The 23,201-nt window shown below is 33.6% G+C and overlaps 2 protein-coding genes across 2 annotated transcripts; both read left to right on the top strand.

Moving 5' to 3' along the window:
- The first annotated feature begins 589 nt into the window (after positions 1 to 589).
- LOC133671227 (uncharacterized) lies at positions 590 to 12,778 on the top strand. Its single transcript, XM_062091914.1, has 15 exons — positions 590 to 791; positions 988 to 1,168; positions 1,274 to 1,334; positions 1,690 to 3,190; positions 3,295 to 3,326; positions 5,550 to 5,682; positions 5,979 to 6,076; positions 7,469 to 7,513; positions 8,454 to 8,559; positions 9,115 to 9,241; positions 9,338 to 9,453; positions 10,350 to 10,426; positions 10,773 to 10,907; positions 11,909 to 11,977; positions 12,296 to 12,778. Exons 2-15 carry the CDS (start codon positions 1,041 to 1,043, stop codon positions 12,566 to 12,568), a joined length of 2,901 nt encoding a protein of 966 aa, XP_061947898.1. The 5' UTR covers positions 590 to 791; positions 988 to 1,040; the 3' UTR covers positions 12,569 to 12,778.
- A 1,886-nt stretch (positions 12,779 to 14,664) lies between these two features.
- On the top strand, positions 14,665 to 16,541 carry LOC133670405 (transcription initiation factor IIB-2-like). Its single transcript, XM_062090889.1, has 2 exons — positions 14,665 to 15,659; positions 16,118 to 16,541. Exons 1-2 carry the CDS (start codon positions 14,864 to 14,866, stop codon positions 16,276 to 16,278), a joined length of 957 nt encoding a protein of 318 aa, XP_061946873.1. The 5' UTR covers positions 14,665 to 14,863; the 3' UTR covers positions 16,279 to 16,541.
- The last annotated feature ends 6,660 nt before the right edge of the window (positions 16,542 to 23,201 follow it).

Raw genomic sequence — 23,201 nt, 5'->3', positions numbered from 1 at the left:
GACAAGCTCAACCTGGGTTCCAAAGAAGTGGGAGAAAAAAAACAAAAGGAAAAAGGAAAGGGTTTGAGTATATCATTTTAATTAGCTTAACAAAAATCTCATAATTACTCTGATTATCTATGACTATTTACAAATTTGAAATATATCTTTTTATTCTTCTCAAGAATTAAAAAAAAAGATGGATCTTCTTACAACGAGAATGGAAACATGACATAACCTCCACCATTGCATTTTCAAAATATTATTGCAACTTATAATTATAAAATGATTAAGTTATTTGCTTTTTAAAAGTTTTATTTATTGCAATGATTTTTTTAATTTTTTAAAACTAGTATAATATATCAAAATTATATAAAAAAAAACTATGAAAAAAATAATTTTTAATATTTTTCTAAACAAAACAAACCCTTGAATATATACAAAAACCGATCATAATTATGCATTAAAACCGGTCCATAGTACTCTTGCTACTAAATAAAATAAGAATAAGGGTAGATTGTTGTGTCGGGGAAAACAGGAAAAATAGCAGGGACACGTATATCTTGAAAATAATAGAAAAAGGCAGGGTCAGTTTCTAAAAAACCTTTTTCCATTAGTGTGATGACAGCAAATCCCAAAGCTTTCTTTCTCTCCCTCTCATTGGGAAGCTTAAAAAAAAGAAAAGGCCTCACCTTACTTCTCCTAAAAGGCTAAAACTTTTCTGTACTTTGCGTCTCTCAGACTCACTGTACCATTGTTATTATGAAGAAAGTCTCAATCTTTTCCACTTAGCTTATGTATGCTTCATTAAGGTCAGCAAGCAACATTTTCTATTTCCCAACTTAGCTGCAAATCATCTACTATTTATTATTTCCTGTCTCATCCAACGAATCAAATTTATTTTATTAGTCCCAGTTTTTATTGATTTTGAATCCATTCTTGTTTCTGTGAATGAACGACAACCAACCATAACCATTATAGTACTCCATCTTGTTTACGTTTTTACAGGAAGGAAGGAGGGAAGAAGGAAAGAGAGAAGAGGGTATTTATATTATTTATAAATGGGAACCATTTTGATGCCTGGGGCCACATTGGGGATCCTCCAACAGAAAAACATTAATTTTGTTTCAAGTTTGTGTCTTGTTCACCACCATTCTCTCATCTTTCCTCCTGCGCGAACAAGGAAAAGGTTTTTTTTTTAATTCTTGTTTGATGTTCCTTTTGTCTTCTAATTGTTTAAGTTTGAGGTTGTCCATCTCAATTCTTGATGGTTTTTAATTTGGGTTTCTTGCAGGAGACTGTTGAGTAATGGCAACTGGAATCGGAAGTCGAGAACCGTTGTTTTTTCAACTGTGGTAAGCATGCATGCATCCATCGATTTGTTTTATATGTTTTTGCTGTTTTGATGTGTGTACAAGATAGTATTTCTTTTATGTGGAGAGTGGTTGTAGATACATGATGGGTCTGTGTATTTGGTTGAGAGAATTTAAGTGGGACATTGGAATTGTTATGAAACGCGTTTGGAGTTGATGGGCTCATTTGCTGAAGAAAATTGACAAAATTGGCTTGTGCAAGTATTCAATTGTTTTTTTAGTATGAAGTCTTTGCTATTATTATATTATTGAATGATTTGATGTGAAAGTGGAGAGGGTGTGTTCTGAGGGATAGAAAAGAGACTCATAGTGGTTGGTTGCTATATGTCTGTGGCAGGATGATTCCAATGACAGCTCCGCTGATATGGTTGTTGATGATGATGGTTTTATGTTACGAGGAACTGAGGACTTGGTGGTAGAAGAAAACGAATTAGTTGCAACTAAGAAAGCTCTTTCTGAGGCTCGGGCCAGACAGGAAGCCATTGAAAAAGAAAGGGATCAGTTGCTTGAAGAGTTGGCTCAGTCCCAGGCTAAACAACAAGAGCATGTTGCTACCATATTGCGTGACAAGGAAGTTGCTATTACAGAACTTGAGGCTGCCAAATCTCTGTTCCACAATAAGCTTCAGGAGTCGGTGGAAGAGAAGTTCACCTTAGAATCTAAACTGGTTTTAGCAAAACAAGATGCTGTTGAACTTGCTGTACAGGTTGAAAGGTTGGCGGAGATTGCTTTCCAGCAGGCAACATCTCATATACTTGAAGATGCCCAACGGAGAGTGTCAGCTGCTGAAACTTCTGCTGCTGAAGCTGCCTTTCATATTGAAGAACAAGTTAGAATTGCAACTGAAGGCACCATATTGTCAATTGTCGAACAGTCAAAAGATGCTATAGAGAAGGCCCTGGATGTGGCAGAAAAAGCTGGTGACTATGCTACAAGAGCTGTGGCAGTCTTTACTGATGGTATTAATCCTGTTGATGAGATTGCATCTGTTCAATCAGAAAATATTAAGTTACAAGGAATTGTAAATGATCTGGAATCTCAACTATTGATCACAAGAAATGAGATAGCTAAGTTGAAGGTGGAGTTAGAACAGGTCAATGCACAAGCAAAAGCATCTGAACTCCGTGCCGAAGATGCTGAAAAAGCTCTGCTTGAATTTCAGGAGTCAAACAGGGAAATGACTATCCAGCGGGAAGAGGAAATCAACTCTTTGCTGGAGAAAATGAAGAAAGATGCTGCTGAAAAAAAGAAGGCTGCATCCAAGGCATTTAAGGCTGAGTTGGAAAGCATCAAGGCTGCTATCAAAGCTGCCAAAGAAACAGCACATTCAAGAAATGAGGCTTACATGAGAAGATGTGAAGCATTGCAGAGATCATTGAGGGCCTCTGAAGCTGCTTCAAAGATGTGGAAACACAGAGCAGAAATTGCAGAGTCACTATTATTAAAGGAGGAAGAGGATGAAGATGCCATCTATATAGTCAATGGTGGGCGTATAGACCTTTTGACAGATGATGATTCACAGAAATGGAAACTGTTGAGTGATGGTCCTCGTAGAGAGACACCTCAGTGGATGGCAAGGAGGATAAGAAGCATCCGTCCCAAGTTTCCGCCAAGAAAGATTGATGTATCTGAAGCATTGACATCAAATTTTAGACCACTGGACTTGCCCAAACCTGATGAAGTGTGGTCAATTGCTCAAGAAAAGCTTAAGGAAAGGGATACACTTATTGAACATGTAATTGAGAAAGAAACAATAGAGAAGAAGCGAAAGGCTCTAGAACGTGCTCTTCAACGGAAGACCATACAATGGCAGAAGACCCCCGAGGAAACAAAATTAGGTAAGTTCAATTTTCCTATCAGTGCCTCATTTGATATTATTTAAATAGCAAAATTCAACAACAAGGTCTGCATCTAACTTATTGAAAGCAATGCCTTAATGCAGAGCCAGGAACTGGAACAGGACGTGAGATTGTGGTTAGTACTGTCTACATATTAAATTTGAAAACTGATGAATGCATTAATTCTCTCGTCCTCCGCTCAGCTCGTAGTGTTTTATATATGTGGTGTTTTTCTCAGGGGAAATGGACTCCAAACTCGAACCATTTTAGTGTGTGTTTGGTATTGTGGTAGCTGTTGTGGTTGTGGTTTGAAAAAAGTTGTTTTATAAAAAGTACTTTTAGTTGAGGTTGGTTTGGAAAAATATATGTTTGGTTAAAACTGTGGTTGAAATTGAGGTTGAACAAAAAGTAGTTTAATGTGTCTGGTTAAAGAATATTTTTCAAATTAAGGTTATAAAATAATTAAAAAAGATATATATTAATATTGATGGTTTTTAATTGAAATATTATCGATTTAACTACTGCTATTACATCATGAAATAAACAATACTTTATATAAAGTATTTTTTATTGTTGCATTAAACTATGTGCGATTTCATCACGTATGAAATCTATCCAACAAGGACAACAATTTTCATGGTTTTCTAAGTGTGCAACAACATCAGTTAAAATATCATCAAGAATAAAATTGGGATTGTGATCAAATTCTGCAAATTCTACGTCATCATACGATCTCCTTCAAATGTAATTATGTAGTGCCATTGAATCATGTTAAACATTAGTTTTTCAAATAAAACACAATATCTGAGAAATTTTGTTGGATTTTTTTTTATCCGGCCCGACCCATTAACATTGGAGCTGCTCTCCACTGTTCACGTATCAGAACAATGTAGACATGGAGAAGTGCAGAAAAAGAAGGAGGAGAAGGGGGAAGGGGAAGAGGCGGTGGCCCTGAGCGGTGGTGAGGGAGCTGCTCTCCACTGTTCTTCAATGTGAATAGTGGAGTCTCCACTGTTCACGTAGCAAAACAGTGGAAGCATGGAAGTGCAGAAGAGGAAGGGGAAAGGGAAGAGCTGGTTAACTTCGTTTTTCTCTGTTTTTGCTATTCTGCACGGCGCGCCTCTGGTTGCTGTGTTATAACACAGTTTGCAACAAAAGTAGCCCCAAGCTGCTTCAAAGCACCCTGCGTTGCAAACGCAATAAACAATGGGACCCATGAACAGTAAATCCTGTTTTTTTCTTTATCAAACATGCAGAGGCTGTGTTTTGCTTGAAACACAAACGCATGTCTCGTAAACAAATGGACCCTTAGTTAAGCCAGGCTTGCCATGAGACCACTCACATGAATGGGATGGGACCGACCAAATTGAGATTGTGGGGAATACATCACTTGGTGAATGTGGACTATTGGTGAGCCAGGCTCACCTAATAATTTCTTGGTCAGGCATTAGGTGGAGGTGCCTTGTCCACCTCTGTCTACATGCCCACTTCTTGAAAGATTAGAGCTCTACAACCTTCTTGACATTTTGCAGTTCGTACTAATAGTTCAGGCTTCACTGTTCTAAATACATAAGTTGTTTGCATCTTAAAAAACAGTTATGAACTTAAAGCATCCAGTGCCCACTTAATGGCTGAAACTTATGGTTCTTAAATCATTTGAGGCCGTTGTCATCCCCACTTAAATCTTGTTGCTGATATTGTCATAAGCCTTGTTTTTCCATTTTCAATTGCTTTGGCTTCTGGATTGTCAGGATTTCTTCCATCCTTGTATTCTGCATCTATATAGCTTTTCCTTTTAAATACAATCAATTATACTACATTATGCTCACCACAGAGCATTCACTTTAGCTTGATATGTATTAATTGATAATTTGTGAAGAATAGATGAATTTATTGACAAGTGGATGAAAAGAATTGTGTGCTGGAATTTAGAAGTAAAAGTGATGAGGGGAACAATATTTAATTGATCATTTGTTTTCTTCTCTCTTTGTTTCTAGCAAGAGGCTGGTAATGTTTCCCTTTTCAGCATATTTTAGTGTTCATTGGTTATGCCTACGCTAGCCATAAAAATGGTGGCAAGCTGACGTGATCTGCTCCAAGAAGCGTCATTTTCCAGGAAAATGATCTTGCTTGTCTTTGAGAGGGTCACTCGCCGAAGGGATCAAGTTAGGGATTTTGAGGGCATGTTTGTCTTGGCTTTTAAATGAAACCTAGTTCTAGGTTTTTGTCTGGAGTTCATTTGAGATTTTTGAATTCAAGGATTGTTTAGTTTATTTTCCTGCTGCTTCCTATATGCCTGTTGCATCCAGGTATTGTAAACACATTTGTCTTGATGATTCTTAATTTACCACTTTTGAAGTTTCAAGGTTTCAATTGGGAAAGTTGGAGAAAGCAGTGGTACCTGGATTTAGCTCCTAAAGCTGCTGATTTATCTCGATGCGGAGTAACAGCAGTTTGGCTCCCTCCTCCAACAGAATCTGTTGCTCCTCAAGGTTTAGCTCTTTGTTTTTCTTTCCTTTGTTTGTGTCATTGCCTTCTTATCAATGCACACACACTTTTCCTGAGAGGTGGTCACGAACATGCCTTTTCATATAAAATTACCATACGTCATTTTCATCCTGTATATGTAATAATAAATGCTGTGTGCATTTGAGAAATGGGCATTTTTGTGCCTAGGAATAAGGATATAGTCTTGGAGTCCCAAGCAATGCCAACTCTATGTTAAGATTTTTGTTCATTATGCTCTGTTTTATGGACTTGCGTTCTGTAATTGCTCACTAATATGCAGGTTATATGCCTTCTGATCTCTACAACTTGAACTCAGCATATGGTTCTGTGGAAGAACTGAAACACTGCATAGAGGAAATGCATTCCCAAGATCTTCTGGTATGTTTTGGTTGTCTTACAGGATAATAACTAGACCTTTCTGAGGAAAATTAGACCTTGACCTCGCATCTCAATTTTTGTTGTATTTTTCATGGTAATGATTTGTGAATTACATGGAATGCCTTTATATTACATTTTCCTGAATCAGAAACTTAATTTATTCTTAGAAAAAAAGTTGTCAGTTAGAAAAGGAACGAGTGCATGGTAATTCATTTGGTGGGACCAGCAGCGTGAAATGTATATGTTTTAAGAATTTATGATGAGACATCTGTTTCCTTTGACTTTGGAAAACATAATGCTTTTTGTCAAGGGGGAAAACCACTTAAATGGTTTCTATAAAAGTTTAAAAAAAAATATCACTTTTTGTTTGGTTAGTTGGCTACAAAGATTAAACTTATTCCCTCTTTGTGCTAACAATGGTTTAAATTTCTTGCGTGTCTTCTGCAATTAGTGTGCATTTATAAGTATCATTACTTGTTGCTAGATTTGTTCCTAAAAATGCTTATTAATTACTGTAGAAATCTTTATGTTGGTTTTTTTGCCAAAGATTAAGTGTTATCTGCATACTGTAAACAAGGCCATGTTTATTTGATGGGAAGTAGTTTCCATGAAAAGTGAATTATTTTCTGATGTTTGATAGTGTCATGGAAAATGAGTTGGAAAATATTTTCTAATGTTTGGCTATGTCATGGAAAATGAGTTAAAAAATAACTTGTTAATATTTTTTTTCAAGTTTATTGAAAGAATGGAAACCTAATCTAACAAATAAAAAAGTTGAAGGAGGATGAAATTAAAAAAAAAAATCTAATTTCATAAATTATTTTAAATAAAATAATTAACAATCAAAATAATAAAAACTAAATCTGATAGCTAAAAAAGTTGAAAGATGATGAAATTAAAAAAAAATACAATTACATAAATTATTTCAAATAAAATAAATACAATAAAAAAAAGGGAAAACAAATCTGATAGATAAAAAAATTTAATTAAGGAAAGGAATAGAGAAAATTGATATAAAAATCAAATTCTAAGGGACAAAATTTAAAAAAAAAAGATTCAAAACAAAATATATAGCAATTAAAAGATTAAGAACCGAATTTGATATAATCAACAAATAACAAGATATTTTGAATTTTTTACAACTTCTAGAACATGTTTTCTGCTCAAAATAAAAGGAAAATATATTTTTGAAAACCAAATCAAATTTTTCTTTGACTGAAAAGTGTTTTTTGTTGACCAACTTTTTTAATGTTAAACAAACACAAGAAAGTTTGGAAAGTATTTTCCAGGAAATCACTTTCCATGAAACAAATCATCTATATTGTCATGACAAGTCTTACGATATTTGTTATTCATACTTTGCATATGGTATTGATTGGATTGATATTATAGGCCTTGGGAGATGTTGTACTCAATCATCGATGTGCGCAGAAACAGGTAAACCTTTTTGTTATAGTATTATTGCTATTTTTTTAATGTCCTTACTGTTCTTTTGATTTTCAAGCTTCATCTATATTGTCATGACAGTTCAACAATATTTTAAACATTTGTTCCCTCTTTTGGCACAACAAACCTCATCAGATCATGTGTTTTGCCAAATGCTTAATATAGTCATCCAAACTTAAGCGGTGTTGTGTCTCTTTTGCTTTCACTGAGCTAATTAAAAGGCCTGGGGTAGGCAACTATAGTTCTTCTGTTTTCCTTAATTTTTGATAAAAGAAGAAAATCAAAGTAATTGAAGTACAAAAGGAATAAGCATCCTCTAAATGATTGCAAAAAAAATCTATGTAAAAGGCTGTTCATTCTCCTTGAATATTGGCTGAAGCAACTGTAATGAAACCTCTTAGAGCTGAACACCTTCAAGAAGCCATACAAGTCACCCTATCCCCAAGTACTTGATTATATAAACTATGGTTATTGAGCATTAGGGTATTACTTTCCATCCATCCAAATATACCAAGAAATTGCAAGCATGAACATCTAAAAAGCGTTTTACCATCTTTCTTCATCTTGGAACCTGAAAACCATAAAACCTGCAAAGTATTTGGCAAACCACAGCTCATCCTTTGTCCTTTATATTATTGATTTTCTGCGACTTAAATTTTTGCAGGCCTTGTCAGAAAATGGGTTAGGTTTTCCATGTCTGGTTTCCACCCATTATGTGAAAACTTAACTGCCTGGAAAAAATAATATCAGTATAATAATGTTTCAAGCATCTCATAATGCTGATACTCTTCCTTATCTATAAGACCCATCTACTCTTTGCCAGCCTTGTTAAATACATGGAGTCTAGGGTTGAGAAACTTCTTTGAAGTTGCACTTCCTAATGAGTACATTGTGCCATCTCTTAATAAATTAATCTTCTCTGCGATTTCAGAGTCCAAATGGTGTTTGGAACATTTATGGTGGAAAGCTTGCATGGGGTCCTGAAGCAATTGTGTGTGATGATCCAAATTTCCAGGGTAAAGGAAATCCGTCAAGTGGTACGCAGACTTCAACATTCTTCTTTGATGAATGAAAAGTACATAGTAGAATGATATCCAGCTGACCAATTTAACACCTTAAAATCTACATTCTATGCCCTTTAAAGATCACCAAATTCTACCTGTTTTCGAGCTATACCTGTGCCGCAGTCCTTGATCAGGAGCAATATAGTCCCAATGCTGTCAATAGAAGCTAATCTTGAATTTTGGTAAATGATAAATATAATGGAGACCACAATCACAAAAAGGACACAAAAGAAGTAGCCATCAAATTGTATATAGTTATGCACCTATGTCATCGTGTGTGTTCATGAAAATTTCATTTTAAAAATTATGGTTGCATTGCTCATGAACTCTTACAGGCACCTGTGTGCATCTTGTTATCATCATCTGCTATTCCATGTAATTTTTGCTCATGAAATATTTTATCCCAAAGGTTATATTTATGGGTGGTTTGGACCAAAGGCTTTTTTTCTTTTTTATGGAACAAAGTACTAGTGCTAGTGCTACCACCAGATGACATGACAATTGTACTATTTGTTGAACTCGGTATAGGTGATGTCTTCCATGCTGCTCCAAACATTGACCATTCCCAGGACTTTGTGAGAAGAGATATAAAGGATTGGCTAAATTGGCTTCGAAATGATATTGGTTTTGATGGTTGGCGCCTTGACTTTGTAAGGTGAGTGCCTTTTTGACACCTTTTAATCCACCTGTAATTTCAAAATTTTTCTCTAGTAAATTATTGGGACACTGAAATTTGTTTTTGAGTTTGCAGGGGCTTCTCTGGCACATATGTTAAAGAATATATTGAAGCTTCAAATCCTGCGTTTGCTATTGGAGAATACTGGGATAGTTTAGCTTATGAACAAGGTAGCTTGTGTTACAATCAAGGTAATCTTTGATAACTATAGATCTAATATGTACTTTAGGGGAAACATATGGACGAGTTCATGTACTTCCAGAAAGACAGAACTAAGAATTTCCATTTAATTATTTCAGTAGACTTCTAAGCTAACTTCTATACCTAAAAGTTTTTACTGCTGCTAATTTCCTTTGTTGATAAAGAAATTTATTTCAACACGGAACTGACTTCATCAATCTTTATACCATCAATAGCTCTTAAGGAACATAATAGGTTCAAAAATATTAACACATAAGTGGTTTTCTATCGATTCTGTTTTTGTTCTCTCATAAAATATTCTGTAAATTAATTTCCATTCATATTAAATTTGGGAATCAATATTTTTCTGTAGTCCTTAACTAGAGTTAAAAACCATAGTTTTGTGCTAACTAAATTTTGTTTAGAAAAGGTATGGAAAGATATAGGAGTTTGATTTACTTTGTGACCCAATTCATGGTTGGATTGGGTATTCATGGTTGGATTGGATACTAGAAATCTTATGAAATACTCGACCATGTTCAGTGATAAACTAGTTAGGTGGCTAATGGATACGTTTCCTCCATTCAGCTATTCCGTGGGTCAAAAGCTTTGAGTTGTCTTGCTATATCATATTTTCCATATCAACCCAGATCACCTTTCCCCTACTTCTTGCATCTTTTTCTAGCAATAATACACTCAATTATTATTCTGCATTGGTTCATCCATAGATCTACATTAGCAATGCTAAATTGTCTCAACCAACTCTCCTGCAATTATCCTCTATGCCACCTCTTATTTTGTAGGAATGCATTAACCTCTTTATGCTGCAAGCACCATTGGATGTATGTAGTTTCATCTTAGCTTAGAAGTATCTTGTGTAATAATCCCAGCCTGTCTGTGTGCCTAGATGTTCATCGGCAGAGGATAGTCAATTGGATCAATGCCACAGGAGGTACTTCTTCAGCGTTTGATGTCACCACAAAGGTACTTTCTTAACTATGTTTGGAATATCTAGTCTTATGTATTCTATGACCTTCTGCATTGTATTATGTTAACCCAAAATCATCAGCTTTTCCCATATACATTGAGGTACTATAGTGAAATGGCTTTAATAGAATGTGAAAGCAGAATGAATGTGACTCGAAGGCCTATTAGATAATCTGGCTACATTGGACAAGTTCAGTTGCTGCTTAGGATATGGGTAAATCAAGATGCCCTTTAAGCATTGTATACAATTTAATAATCTTATGATGCAACCATACGAGATAATATTGCTCTCCTTATTCAACAATAAACTCATGTATTTAATTTTTTTTTTGATGTTTTGTAGGGAATACTGCACTCTGCTCTGCACAATCAATATTGGAGACTAATCGATCCCCAAGGAAAACCAACTGGAGTGATGGGATGGTGGCCCTCACGTGCTGTCACTTTTTTGGAGAACCATGACACAGGATCAACTCAGGTGCAACCTCTTTCTGATTCAAATTTTGCAATTGGCACATTGTTCTTGTAGGATAATTTAATAGCACTCATAAAGTCATTGCTAGTTTGAGCCTTGCAAATATAATTTCCCTTTACTTCCCAGAAAAGAAAAGGGAGAATCTTGGCTTAATGGTATTGTATGTTGTACATTTGCTTCATTTCTATTTTACTTGGTGTTGGTAAATGATAAAATAATTTGGCGAACAAATATTTGATAACTAATGAAATTGTGTTCAAGGGACATGGTTGTCTTGATGTTCAGGGTTTTGAAGTTAATCCTAAAATCATTGGTATTTGTGTGTCATGACAACTATTTAAATTGCATGCTTGTGAAAGTGAACAAAGAATCAATTGGTTGGTAGCCCAAGTGCAAGGAGTCTTTAAGAATCTTGGGAGGTCTTGATTTGAATCCTCTCCCCCCTCCCTTGGATCTAAAAAAAACAATAGAAGTGAAATAAAAATAAAGAGAAAGAGAAAGAAAGATACAGGTGGGCTCTGTAAGTTATGGAAGAGGTCCATCTGCAATTTAATGTAAATGATTGATGATACACGCATATTCGTTGTATTTAAGTTTCATCCCTTTGGTTGATAGAGAGTTTCATGTTATTCCAAGTTGGAATATGGTGCCATCTGGTTTATGATTAATCCAAGTGATTTGGATTCGTTAACCAATGTTCTTTTCAACTGAATGAAATGATGTAGCGGTAGTGATCAAACATATGGCAGCCTGCAGCCTGTAGGTCTCATGTCTTTCAGATAACTCTTTTTGCTAATGTCTGATTGAAAATTCTTATCTTATTTGAAGTTTGGTAATTTATTAATTTTTGTACTTTATTTTAATGCTTTCTGGTTTGATGTTCAAACTGTGGCATTATTAGCATTTGTCTGCATCGTCAACTTGGTCTACTTCAAGTCCGTTTTGAACTACTAATGAAGTTTAGAGACCAGATAAATGAACTCCGTGCTTTTCTGTTTTGCCAGGGTCATTGGCCATTTCCTCGAGATAAGTTGACACAAGGATATGCATACATTTTAACCCATCCAGGAACGGTGAGTTCTATATCAATTGCCAAGTTGTTATGAAACATGTGTCCATGAAGTTTTTGGCCGTTCTCTTTTTAATGTTAGAATAAAATTTCTCCGCTTAATATTAGCACTGCAAAAATTTTGTTTTCTATATCATAAGTGAAGCAACAAGAAGTTCTGTTATATTGTTGTTTCAACTATGGGTCGTATTTTTATTTTACTTGCTGAACTCTGCTCCCACCTCCTCCAAACCAACCTCCTCAAAGCCAATAAAGGTGAAAAATGGTTAACAGCATGTCTTTTCAGTTTTCTAATATGGACTTCTCCCCTTCATGTTTTCAGCCCACGATATTTTATGATCACTTCTATGATTTTGGCTTCCGCGATGTCATCACTGAGCTTATTGAGGCTCGAAGACGGGCTGGGATCCATTGTCGGAGCTCTGTCAAGATATACCATGCTAACAATGAAGGTTATGTTGCACAAATAGGTGATACACTAGTGATGAAGCTTGGACATTTTGATTGGAACCCCTCAAAGGAAAATAATCTGGATGGAAGTTGGCAAAAATTTGTGGACAAAGGATCAGATTATCAATTGTGGTTGAGACAATAGTTTGACTCGACAGATGAAAGTAAGAATTTCCATGTTATACCTTCTAAACATTGCTGAAACATCAATCAATAATTGTTAGCTTCTTGCTAGAGGGATAATTGTATATGGCTCTAATAGACCGATTGACAATCTAAACTAAAATCTCATTTATACTTGCAATCCAAAAAAATAAGAGGTTCTCCTGAATGCAGAAAAACACAATTCTTGATATTCCTATAAGGTGTTATGAATCCAAGGTGCTGCTGATTTGAACCTGATGTGTTTGCATTGTTCATCTTCCTTGGCTCTGAGATTTCTATCCTTTCATTGTTCTGTATTATTCAACCATGATTTTTCCTGTGGATTGAGATTGGTTATATTCTTGTGTATGTGAATATTCTATCATGGTAGATATTTGTACCATTGTATCGAATTGGCAATGTCCAGGTCATGATTCAGGAGACTTGAAACATTTTGCCAGCAAAGTCTTTCATGAAAGACTCGAGTCAAACTTTCTACTTTGAATCATTTGCATTAATCTTGTCCATCTCTTTCAGTCCTTTTTCACTGCAGCTACAGTCAAATGTCCCGACCTAAAAGCCCAAGTATGGTGTGTCTTTCTCTTGCCCAATGGATACTTGACCCGATCCATTTTGTTTTTAAATCAATTTTATAAAAAGAAATAAATTCAAAATTTTAAAAACAAAACTCCCCCTCTGTCCATAAATCATAACATTATAAAATAAATAACAAATATACTAAGAGGCATGGAGGATTCATTGCACGTAGTTTCCTTATATTTTTATGTTAATCACTATAGTATGATGGTTTTTTTATTCTTTACATGAAAAATTGCTTATCTTTACATAAGGGATATTTTTATTTTTTTTATATGTTGCATTAGGTATTATGGGTCGATTGAATATATTTATGAACATATCAAAATACCTTAAAGTGTAAAAAAATAAAGGGTTCCAAGTAGGGTTGTCATCCTTCATTATTAAATTATCTAATAATTAATTTTATGATTTTATTCAATTGTTTTTTTATTGCGGTCATCTGATATCACGACTAGGTCATAAATTGTGTCTCAACCTGGGTAAATTTGAATCAAGTTTTTTCAATTTTTTTTAATTTTTTTTTTAATTTTCATCCTTCAATATTTTATTTAATTTTTATTTAATAGAGTTTGAGCTTTAGATTTTCTTTTTAAGTTGAGTTATCATGTTCTCATTTGATTTATTAATTATCAGTCTTCAAACTTTTTCTTATACGATTTCTTTCCATGAGATTATTTTAATTTTATGTTCATAGTCACAAAATTTACGAGTTAACTCAATATAACTGATTCTTTTTTTTTTTTATTTTACTTTTTAATATTGAGTTGTTTGATAATCTGGATAGATTTATATTGACTTCTTTTTACTCTTTTTTTTTGTTAGTTTATTTATTATTGTTATATTTTGTAATGATATTATTTAAATTACCAATTAAACCAATTACTCAGGTCCAGATTCCTTTTCTTTGTATTATTTTTTTAAGTTGAATTTTTTTTTCCTGCACGTGCAAATCTAGTGATCTGGTGTTTGGTTTGGAGGTGGCTTTGGTTTTTTTTTTTTGTGGTCCACATAAAAAACATGAATTTTTAGTTTTTGAAGAGGTGGTTTATGATTTAAAAGGATTGTACTTTTGAAAAAAAAACTACCTTCACAAAAAAACTATCACATCTCCAAATCAAATACTCTCTAAAAGCTAGCAAGAAAATCAACTCGTTAGTTATGTTCATGTAACAATATATAAGCATATTATCTTTAACCATTAGATTTGATTATTAAAAAAAATATTGTATTATAATTTTTTATGGTAATAACTACTATACATTATTTTAAAACATGCATCTCCTTTTTTCATTTTATTCTTATTACATTCACTTTTTCCTTATATTTTGTCACATAAAGATAAAACAAAATTATATCAATTATATATATATATATATATATATATCCTTATTCCATATATTCTAATCAATATTTGTGAAATAGCATTTTATTTTAATTTAATTACATATATTAAATCCAGTTCCTTGACGGCCAAGCCAGTTCCTTTGTAAATAAAGACCCGCCCACCACTTTCCTTGACGGCCAAGCCGGTTCCTCTATAAATATAGACCCGCCCACCACTTTTCTTGACGTCCAAGCCAGTTCCTCTATAAATATAGACCCACCCCCCACTCCTCTCTTCCATATCTATACTTTCGACCGAATCGCAGAGGCAGAAAATCCCTGAAATCTCAAGAATATATAGAGGAGCAAATTCATGGCCAGAAATAGAGAGATCGATGACTATAGGGATTACTGTAAGGATTGCAAGGCAAACACTTATATTGTTCTTGATCACTGCACTGGGGACACAATCTGCAGCGACTGTGGATTAGTTCTTGAATCTTGCTACATCGATGAGATTGCAGAATGGCGAACCTTCAACGATGATAACAACGATAAAGATCCGAATCGTGTCGGTTATAACGTAAACCCTCTTTTAAGCCAAGACAACCTAAAAACCTTAATCTCCAACAACAAGGGTGATCATGCAATTCCCAGGTGGCAGGACGGTGTATCAAACTCTGATAGGGTTCTCCTCCAAGGTTTTGACATTATTGAAATTATTGCTAATAGGTTAGGACTTGTGCGGCCCATCAAGGATAGGGCTAAAGAGATATTCAAGAAGATAGAAGAACAGAAAACTTGCGTTATGAGGAAGAGGGATTCAATCTGTGCGGCCTGTTTGTTCATATCTAGCAGAGAGAATAAGTTGCCGAGGACATTGAATGAAATAAGCAGTGTTGTTTATGGGGTGAACAAGAAGGAAATTAACAAAGCTGTACAGTCTATAAAGAGGCATGTAGAGTTGGAGGATATGGGGACCTTGAATCCTAGTGAACTTGTAAGGAGGTTTTGTTCAAATCTTGGAATGAAAAATCATGCTGTCAAGGCTGTGCACGAAGCTGTTGAGAAAATTCAAGATGTTGATATAAGGAGGAACCCTAAGTCCGTGTTGGCTGCCATTATTTACACAATCACTCAGCTTTCTGATGAGAAGAAACCTCTTCGAGGTCTGACTTCTCCTTAAATATTTTTTGTTCATTATTATACCTATAATTTAATCCTTGCCCACTTCTTGTTCAGAAAACATAATCACATGATACAAGTAGTTTTCTTTGTATGCATAACCCTGTTTTAATTTGATTATGAACCTAATTTATAGCCCTGTTCTTGTTTTTTTTTAGATATATATATAAATTTGGTACATTAGACCAATTTCTGTTCTTAATATAATATATGAAATTTATTTTTTATTTTCTTTTTATGGGATCATCACCATAGTTTAATCAATGATCGATGCCGCCCCAATTTTGTAAGGGATATAGTGATTAAATGTTCCCCCGATTAGACCAATAGGTTCATTTACTATGCAAGTTAATCATGTAGGAAAGTCCTGCTTGATCCTTGTTTAATTAATTACTTGTTAATCACACACGCAAGGATTTGAAAGTGGTGGTATGGATTGCAGATATCTCATTGGCAGCTGATGTTGCAGAAGGGACCATCAAGAAGTCCTTCAAAGACATATCTCCTCATGTTTCCAGGCTAGTACCAAAATGGTATGCCAGAGAGGAGGATATCAGGAAAATCCGAATCCCTCGAAATTGTGGTGCCAAGCAACTCAATTAATATTGTCCTGCAACTAACCTTGTACGTAACAAATATCTTAACTTGTTCTTTGCTAGCTTAAGCTTTCCAAGTTGAGGCAAAAAGCTCCGTTGGAGCTGTTAACAAGGTGCTGGCACAGACATAGTTTCTAGCCTTTCTTTGTAACTTGGAAAAAATTGACCCCAGAAATCACAACAGTGTAAGGACGCAATGGGGATAGAGTTGTTAATTACAACATCACTGAGAACTTCTTAGAAGAATATAATTCAGTGGTGGTTTAACAACTGGAGGATATATTGTCTTCTTCAAATTATAATCCTTGTTTTAATTATCTTTTTCATTACAAAAAAGAGGCTCGAACAAAAAAACATTTAAAAGAAGAGGGACTTTATTGCTAGTTGAGCTCCATTCTCGTTGACAAAAAAAAAAAAAAAGTTTAATTAAATACTTGATTGCTTCAAACAATTGTTCTGGAGGGAGTTAGCATCGATCCCATGAAATATCTCTACTTTAGAAGAAGCACAACTGAAGGAGTTAGAGATGAAAGAGCAAAAGGAGGCTATTTCTCTTTATTTGATTCAAAAGTTACTAGCTAATACAATTTTTCCAAGGATTACTGGAGCTTCAACAACAAAGCAAGTGGTAGATTGGAGCTGTAATGATAATCGGGACGATTTCTACGTTAGGCTAGGAATCATTCACACTTTCTGGTGTGGCCACATGCACATTAATTGGTAGCTGCAGGTTTAGATTATTGCACGTTGCCATGGACATAGATTTAGATTGGAGCTCACTTGGCACCATCAACTGGCACCAGACGAGGGCAAACTACTTTGCCAGCGGATTAAAGCCACAGCTCCTAACGAGTTCAACTGCAGCCCTGTTTTGAATATATAGGGTAACTTGTACAAAATTATTGTCTGTGCCTTGAGTCTGATACTGTAAAAACTGGTCCAAATTTTCTGTAGTTTAACCGAATTCTGTCCATGATGGACCGTGCAAAATGTATTTTGAACACTACAAAGTAAGTATATGTCAATAAAAACTACTATTAGACTCCAAACACTACAACGGGGAGTTAGAAAATATTAAAATGATATATTCTGAGACAGTTAAAAATTATCATAAAAGAATTAAAATAGTAATAAATCAAATGAGATCTTTAAGAGAAAATATTACTAGACAAAGGGTTGTCGGAAAAATCTTAGTTATTACAAGAAAATACAAACTTTATAGTTATTGCTGTAGAGTAATCAAAAGATTTAGCAACCTTGTTAGTAGCTAAACTAATGGGATCTGATCTAGAAGCACATGGAAAAAAAAACTAAATAGAGTGACAAAGGCCTAAGAAAAAGAAATTGATAAGATATAATATAATAACAAAAAAATGGAAAACAAATACTAGACTAACAAAGCCATATTATTTATTATATATAAAAAAACTAATGTTTGTTTTTATTTTTTCTATAAAACTAAATTATCTAAAAAAACACATTTAATCATAAAAAAAAGTATTCCAAAGAAAACAAAATGACAAAAAAAAAATATCAGGTTAGGCACGCGAGCCTAGGTTGCCCGGTGTCCATGGCCCTTAAAACAATTCCTGGGACACGCCTTTGTGTTTGGGTCATCATATCTTTTCTTTTTCTTTTATAAAGGGATGATCGCATAAACTTAATTATCAATGTGGTGACTGAAAAATGAGGTATTTTGGTATAAAATTTTTATTTATTTTCATCTATTTTGATACAAAAACAACTAATAAACAACTTTAACATTTTAAAAAATTAATTTATTAAGCTAAAATTCAAGGCTCTAAAACACAAAATCAAACCGAGAAAAAGTTTTCTCTCAATCCCGATCTATTTTTCTAAGTAATATGAAAATTTAAAAAAACCATAATTAAACTTTTTTCGTCAAATAAATCTTATTGATATCAAAAACAACGAGTTTTATCACCTGAAATTAGCCCAACTAATGATATTTTTTTCATCTCTCAAAGCTGAGTTTTAAAAAATAAACAAAATGAATTTTTGAATTAAAATAAAAAAATATCAAGAATATGGGATTAAACATATTTTTCTCCATGTTTTACATCTTATTATTTAATTTGATTTTTATTTTTCTATAATTTCAAGCCTAATTCTATTAAATTAGGTTATAGAAGAATTCAAATGCAATAAAAAGAAAGTTTGAAAAAAAAATCCCAGTTCTCTTATAATTTATCAAATATTTTTTAAATGAATCATCTACCACCAAATGTAATCATAGCAAATTGAGCCCATGAAACCAGGCAGAACTTCTAATTAATGGACGCAGAAGTGGAAGGTCTAGAATTAGATAACCTCAAGCCGAAGGTTTATCTGTAATAAAGATGGGCCTGAACGCTTTAGTATATGGTCTCAATCTGACCATAAAATTTGAGTTCTTTTTGTGATACTGACAGTAAAATTGACCGAAGGCAGGGGCCAAATTGCGAAATCATGGGAAGGCAATCACGGCTGGCCATGGTATACAGTTCATCAGGTGTAGTAATTGAAGTAGAACGCTAAATATTGCAGAAGAGATTTCGTTGTCAATCTTTAACACACACACACACAGAGAGCAAATGCAAAATGATAAATCATAGACAGTATTAAAAACAACCAGTCCATGAAGCTAACAGCCTGGCTGCTATGTAACTCAGCTTATGAACTGGAGCCGGGAGCTTTTAACTTGGCTCCTTAAATCATTCCAATAGGACCACTCGGAGAAAGCAACAGACTTGGATATTCAGTGGGAAGCTTCTGGATCAGCTTACTTTTCGAAGATGAATCCATACCAAGTCACCTTCATCAAAAGCTGCTGGTTCCCGAAGCTTGTCAGCTTACTTTTTATACCTCTCATTCTGCTTAGTAATTCTTCACGTAGCTTCTTGATTTCCTTTACTCTCTCTCTTATGCTTGCCCACTGAAGAAATGAGGAGTTGGAAGGGAAGCCAAGTCTAGAGGACTGATAGGATTATAGCCATAAACAACTTTAAAAGGACTATGCCTAGCTAGTTGTGTGACTAACAGATCGATTATAAGCAAATCATGCATGCGCCAAATGAAGATCCCATTGACGAATATTTCCGTTTACCAAACTTCTCGACAGATTCTCTGTTGACAATCTCCGTTTGTCCGTCTGTTTATGGGTGGGTGGTGAGAGGAACTGAATTGAAGTGTAGTTTTAAGTTTTTTCCAATGAGTATGCCAAAAATGGCTCATGAATCTGGCATCCCTGTCTGAAGTAATAGTCTTTGGCAGGCCATAAAGCTTCACAACTTCAAGAAAAGAAAGATCGGCTATATGTCAAGCATCTAACATCTTAGAACATGACACGAAATGTGCCATACCGATCAATAACCATCATGATCGAATCTTTTCCCCTATGAGTTCTTGGTAACCCCACCATAAAGTCCATGCTCATTCCATGGTGAATTAGGAACATGCAGGGGAGTCTATAACCCAATATTTTGAGCATGACTTTTGGCATTGTGACAGACTCGGCACCGTTTCACAAGCCTATCTACATCGCTTATCATCTTAGGCCAATAAAACTTCTCTTGAACGAGTGCAAGGGCTTTATCCCTACCAAAGTAGTGTCCTCCAAGACCTCCACCGTGTGCTTATTGAATGATGGCTTCTCTAGGAGAAGAATTTGGAATGCATAGACAATTATTTTTAAAAAGGTACCCATCTAACGACATGATTTGCTGGTTAGGACAACAAGATCGATCCTCTAGAGCTTTCTTCACATACTTTTCCAAACTAAGATCATCTATGTACAGTTTTTTTCACAACTTTAAACCTCAATACCTTCACTTGCATGGAAACGAGCGAAGACCGCCTTCTACTTAAAGCATCAGCTACTTGATTTAGGATGCCAGCGGCCTTACGCCTGATAACAGGTGTAGGCTTGAAGAAACTCAACCCCATCTAGCATGCCTAACACTCAACTCATGCTTCCCATTAATGTACTTTAAGCCTTATGATATGAAAATAAGATGAACTCCTTGAATATGAGATAATGCCTCCAATGAGACAGCTCAAACAATGGCATAAAATTCTGTCGTAAGTAGAGTAGAGGAGTTTTTCCTTGAACCATTTAGCTTCTCACAAAAATATGCGAGTGGCTTTCCTTCTTGGAATATGACAGCTCCTGCTCCAACATAGAAGCACTAAAAACTTACTTCAGATACTTCATCAAAGTCCGGCAAGGCAAGAACAAACACCTTTATCATCATCTTCTTCTTAAGATCAGAACTTTGGTATGCAACTTTTGTCTACTTAAAAGCTTCTCCTTTTAGTTACTCAGTAATTAGAGAGATTATATATAGTGCTAAATCACTTGATGAATTTTCAATAGAATGAGGCAAGACCATGAACAAATCGTATTTCTTGAATGGACTTCGGCACTGACCAGCTGGTAATAGCCTCCACCTTGCTTGGATCAACTTTAATGCCCTCTTTGGAGATAACAGAAAATATAATTGAATCTTTCGCACATTTAAGATTAATTTTTGAAAAAATAGTATCCCTGTGAAGTTGACCAACCATAAATCATGAAGTCAAGGGATGGGAGAAATTATATAATTGATAGTGATTTTATTTACTGCAGGACTATCCATGCATATGTGCCAAGAACCATCTTTCTTTAGTACAAGTAATGCATGAACAAACAAAGGGCTTAAACTTTCTCTTATCAGGCCTTTAGATAGAAGTTCATCTGCTTGCCTATGCAGTTCTTCACATATAGGAAGCTTTGTGTGGAATGGAAGCCCCAGGAACAAAATCGATGAAATGTTCTGGAGAAAGGCCTGGTGGAATTTCAACAGGTATAACATCTTGAAACTCTTGAAGTAAAGGCTGCAAAGTGGCTAAAATCTTTCGCACCATAATGATCGATTTCTTTGGAAAATTATGTTAATGCCTCTCATGATGTATAATAAACATTGAATTATATATAGAAACAAAATAAATGTACTTGTTGAAGAATTATGTTCATTACACTTAAAAGACTTGATTATTAAATTTGAATGTAGTTGAAAGTATTTTTTATTTAAAAATATATTAAAATAATATTTTTTTATTTTTATAAAATTACTTTTGATATCAGCACATTAAAACAATCTAAAAACATTAAAAAAATTAAAATTTTTAAAATATACAGTTCCAATCTTATTCTCAAATATTATCTTAATTAATTGAGCATTGTGGATGGAAATCTACCATTAAAAAGGTGTTCAAAGGGGTACTTATCTTCTATGTTGTTACCTCCTCCTCCTCCTTTCTCTTTTTTTTCTTATTATTTTAAAGTGTACATTGGCAAATCACCGTGCAATAAAAAAATCTATTCAAGTTGAATTTAAAAGTTTTCAAAAAATTATCAATTGGGATTCTCAGTCAAAATTCTTCACAAAAACAGCAGAACAATGTTGTTTTTTTGTGCATAAGCATACAATTCGAATGGAATCCATTAATGGAAATGAACAACGGGCTTGAAGACTTCAAGAAGAAGAATAAATTACAGCCTCCGACCAACAAAATCACATGCATTCAATATATATATATATACACACACACATAAATTTTTTTATTTTTAAATGTTTTTTAAAAATAATTTTAATTTAAAAAAATATTAAATTAATTAATTTTTTTAAAATCCACAATTCATGGACTCAAAATGAGGTCTTTAACCTTCTGTTTATATTTTTTAAAAGTATTTTTAGCTAGAAAAAATATTAAATTAATTTTTGAATTTTAGTATTTTATAAATTTTTTTATAAACTTTGTAAAAAAATAAAAAATTTACATTAATGTACTTTTAAATAAAAATAATAATTTAAAAAGCACCCTACAATATTTTCAGTCATCCCCGAAAATAACTAGCATGGCCACGTCGTCTGTCTGCGGCAGTTAAGTTAGAAGATGAGTGAAGTCTATAATAACCGCAATCAAATTCTATAATTATGATCTTTGAAAAACATCTTCTTCGATTGCAGCGAGCGAGTAATGATTGTTTTTATCATTTTCCAACTTACCCCCACCGCCCGATTAGTTGACTTTCTCATCTATTTACTGTAATCTTCTTTCTTTCTTTCCTTTTTTTTTTTTTTTTGTCAACGGAATATAATTAATATTCTCACTGTAAATAAAAACGCAACATTAATAACGTTTATAAAATATTGCTGTGATTGTTTTTTAAAGTGTTTTTTTATTTAAAATTATTTTAAAATAATATTTTTTTATTTTATAAAAATTATTTTTAATAGCCATACATTAAAATAATTTAAAAATATCAAAAAAAAAATTAATTTTAAAAAAATAAAAATTTTTATTTTTTTTCAAATTCATGGCATAGTTGATATTCACGTTATTTCAACATATATTAATGTCTTCTCTCACAAATATTCCATTGTTGTGTGGTTGTTTGATGTTTTGTATTTTAAAGTTTTTCATTCTTTTACAATATCATATTTTCTTAAAATATAATAACCATCAATTTTTTTTATTTGTTGAATTTAAATTTGTTATTTTATGTTTTTAGTGCTTTTTCTTTATAATATTATCATCTTTTTTTTTTTGTAAGGTTTTATTACGATGATCATATACATTATATTCTTACTTCTTTAGTAATCAACATGCATTCTAAAAATACAATTATTTAAAAAACTATTATAATATATTTTTTGGTTTATTGAATTTAAATTTATTGTTTTACACTTTTACGCGCTCTTCATTTATCATTTTTTTATTTTTTAGAATGATTTTATTATTTAAATAATTTATATAAAAAACAATAGTTCATATACTACATATTCACATAAGCTTATCATATGTATTGAGTAAAACAAGACCCACTATAGTTAACAATCCACACGTCACTCCAATATTTTAATTAATTGATATATATATATATAT

This window comes from Populus nigra, chromosome 13 (genome assembly GCF_951802175.1).
Source record: "Populus nigra chromosome 13, ddPopNigr1.1, whole genome shotgun sequence".
Lineage (NCBI taxonomy): Eukaryota > Viridiplantae > Streptophyta > Magnoliopsida > Malpighiales > Salicaceae > Populus > Populus nigra.
Note: the sequence above shows the minus strand (reverse complement) of the source record. Positions and strands in the feature narration are given on the sequence as shown.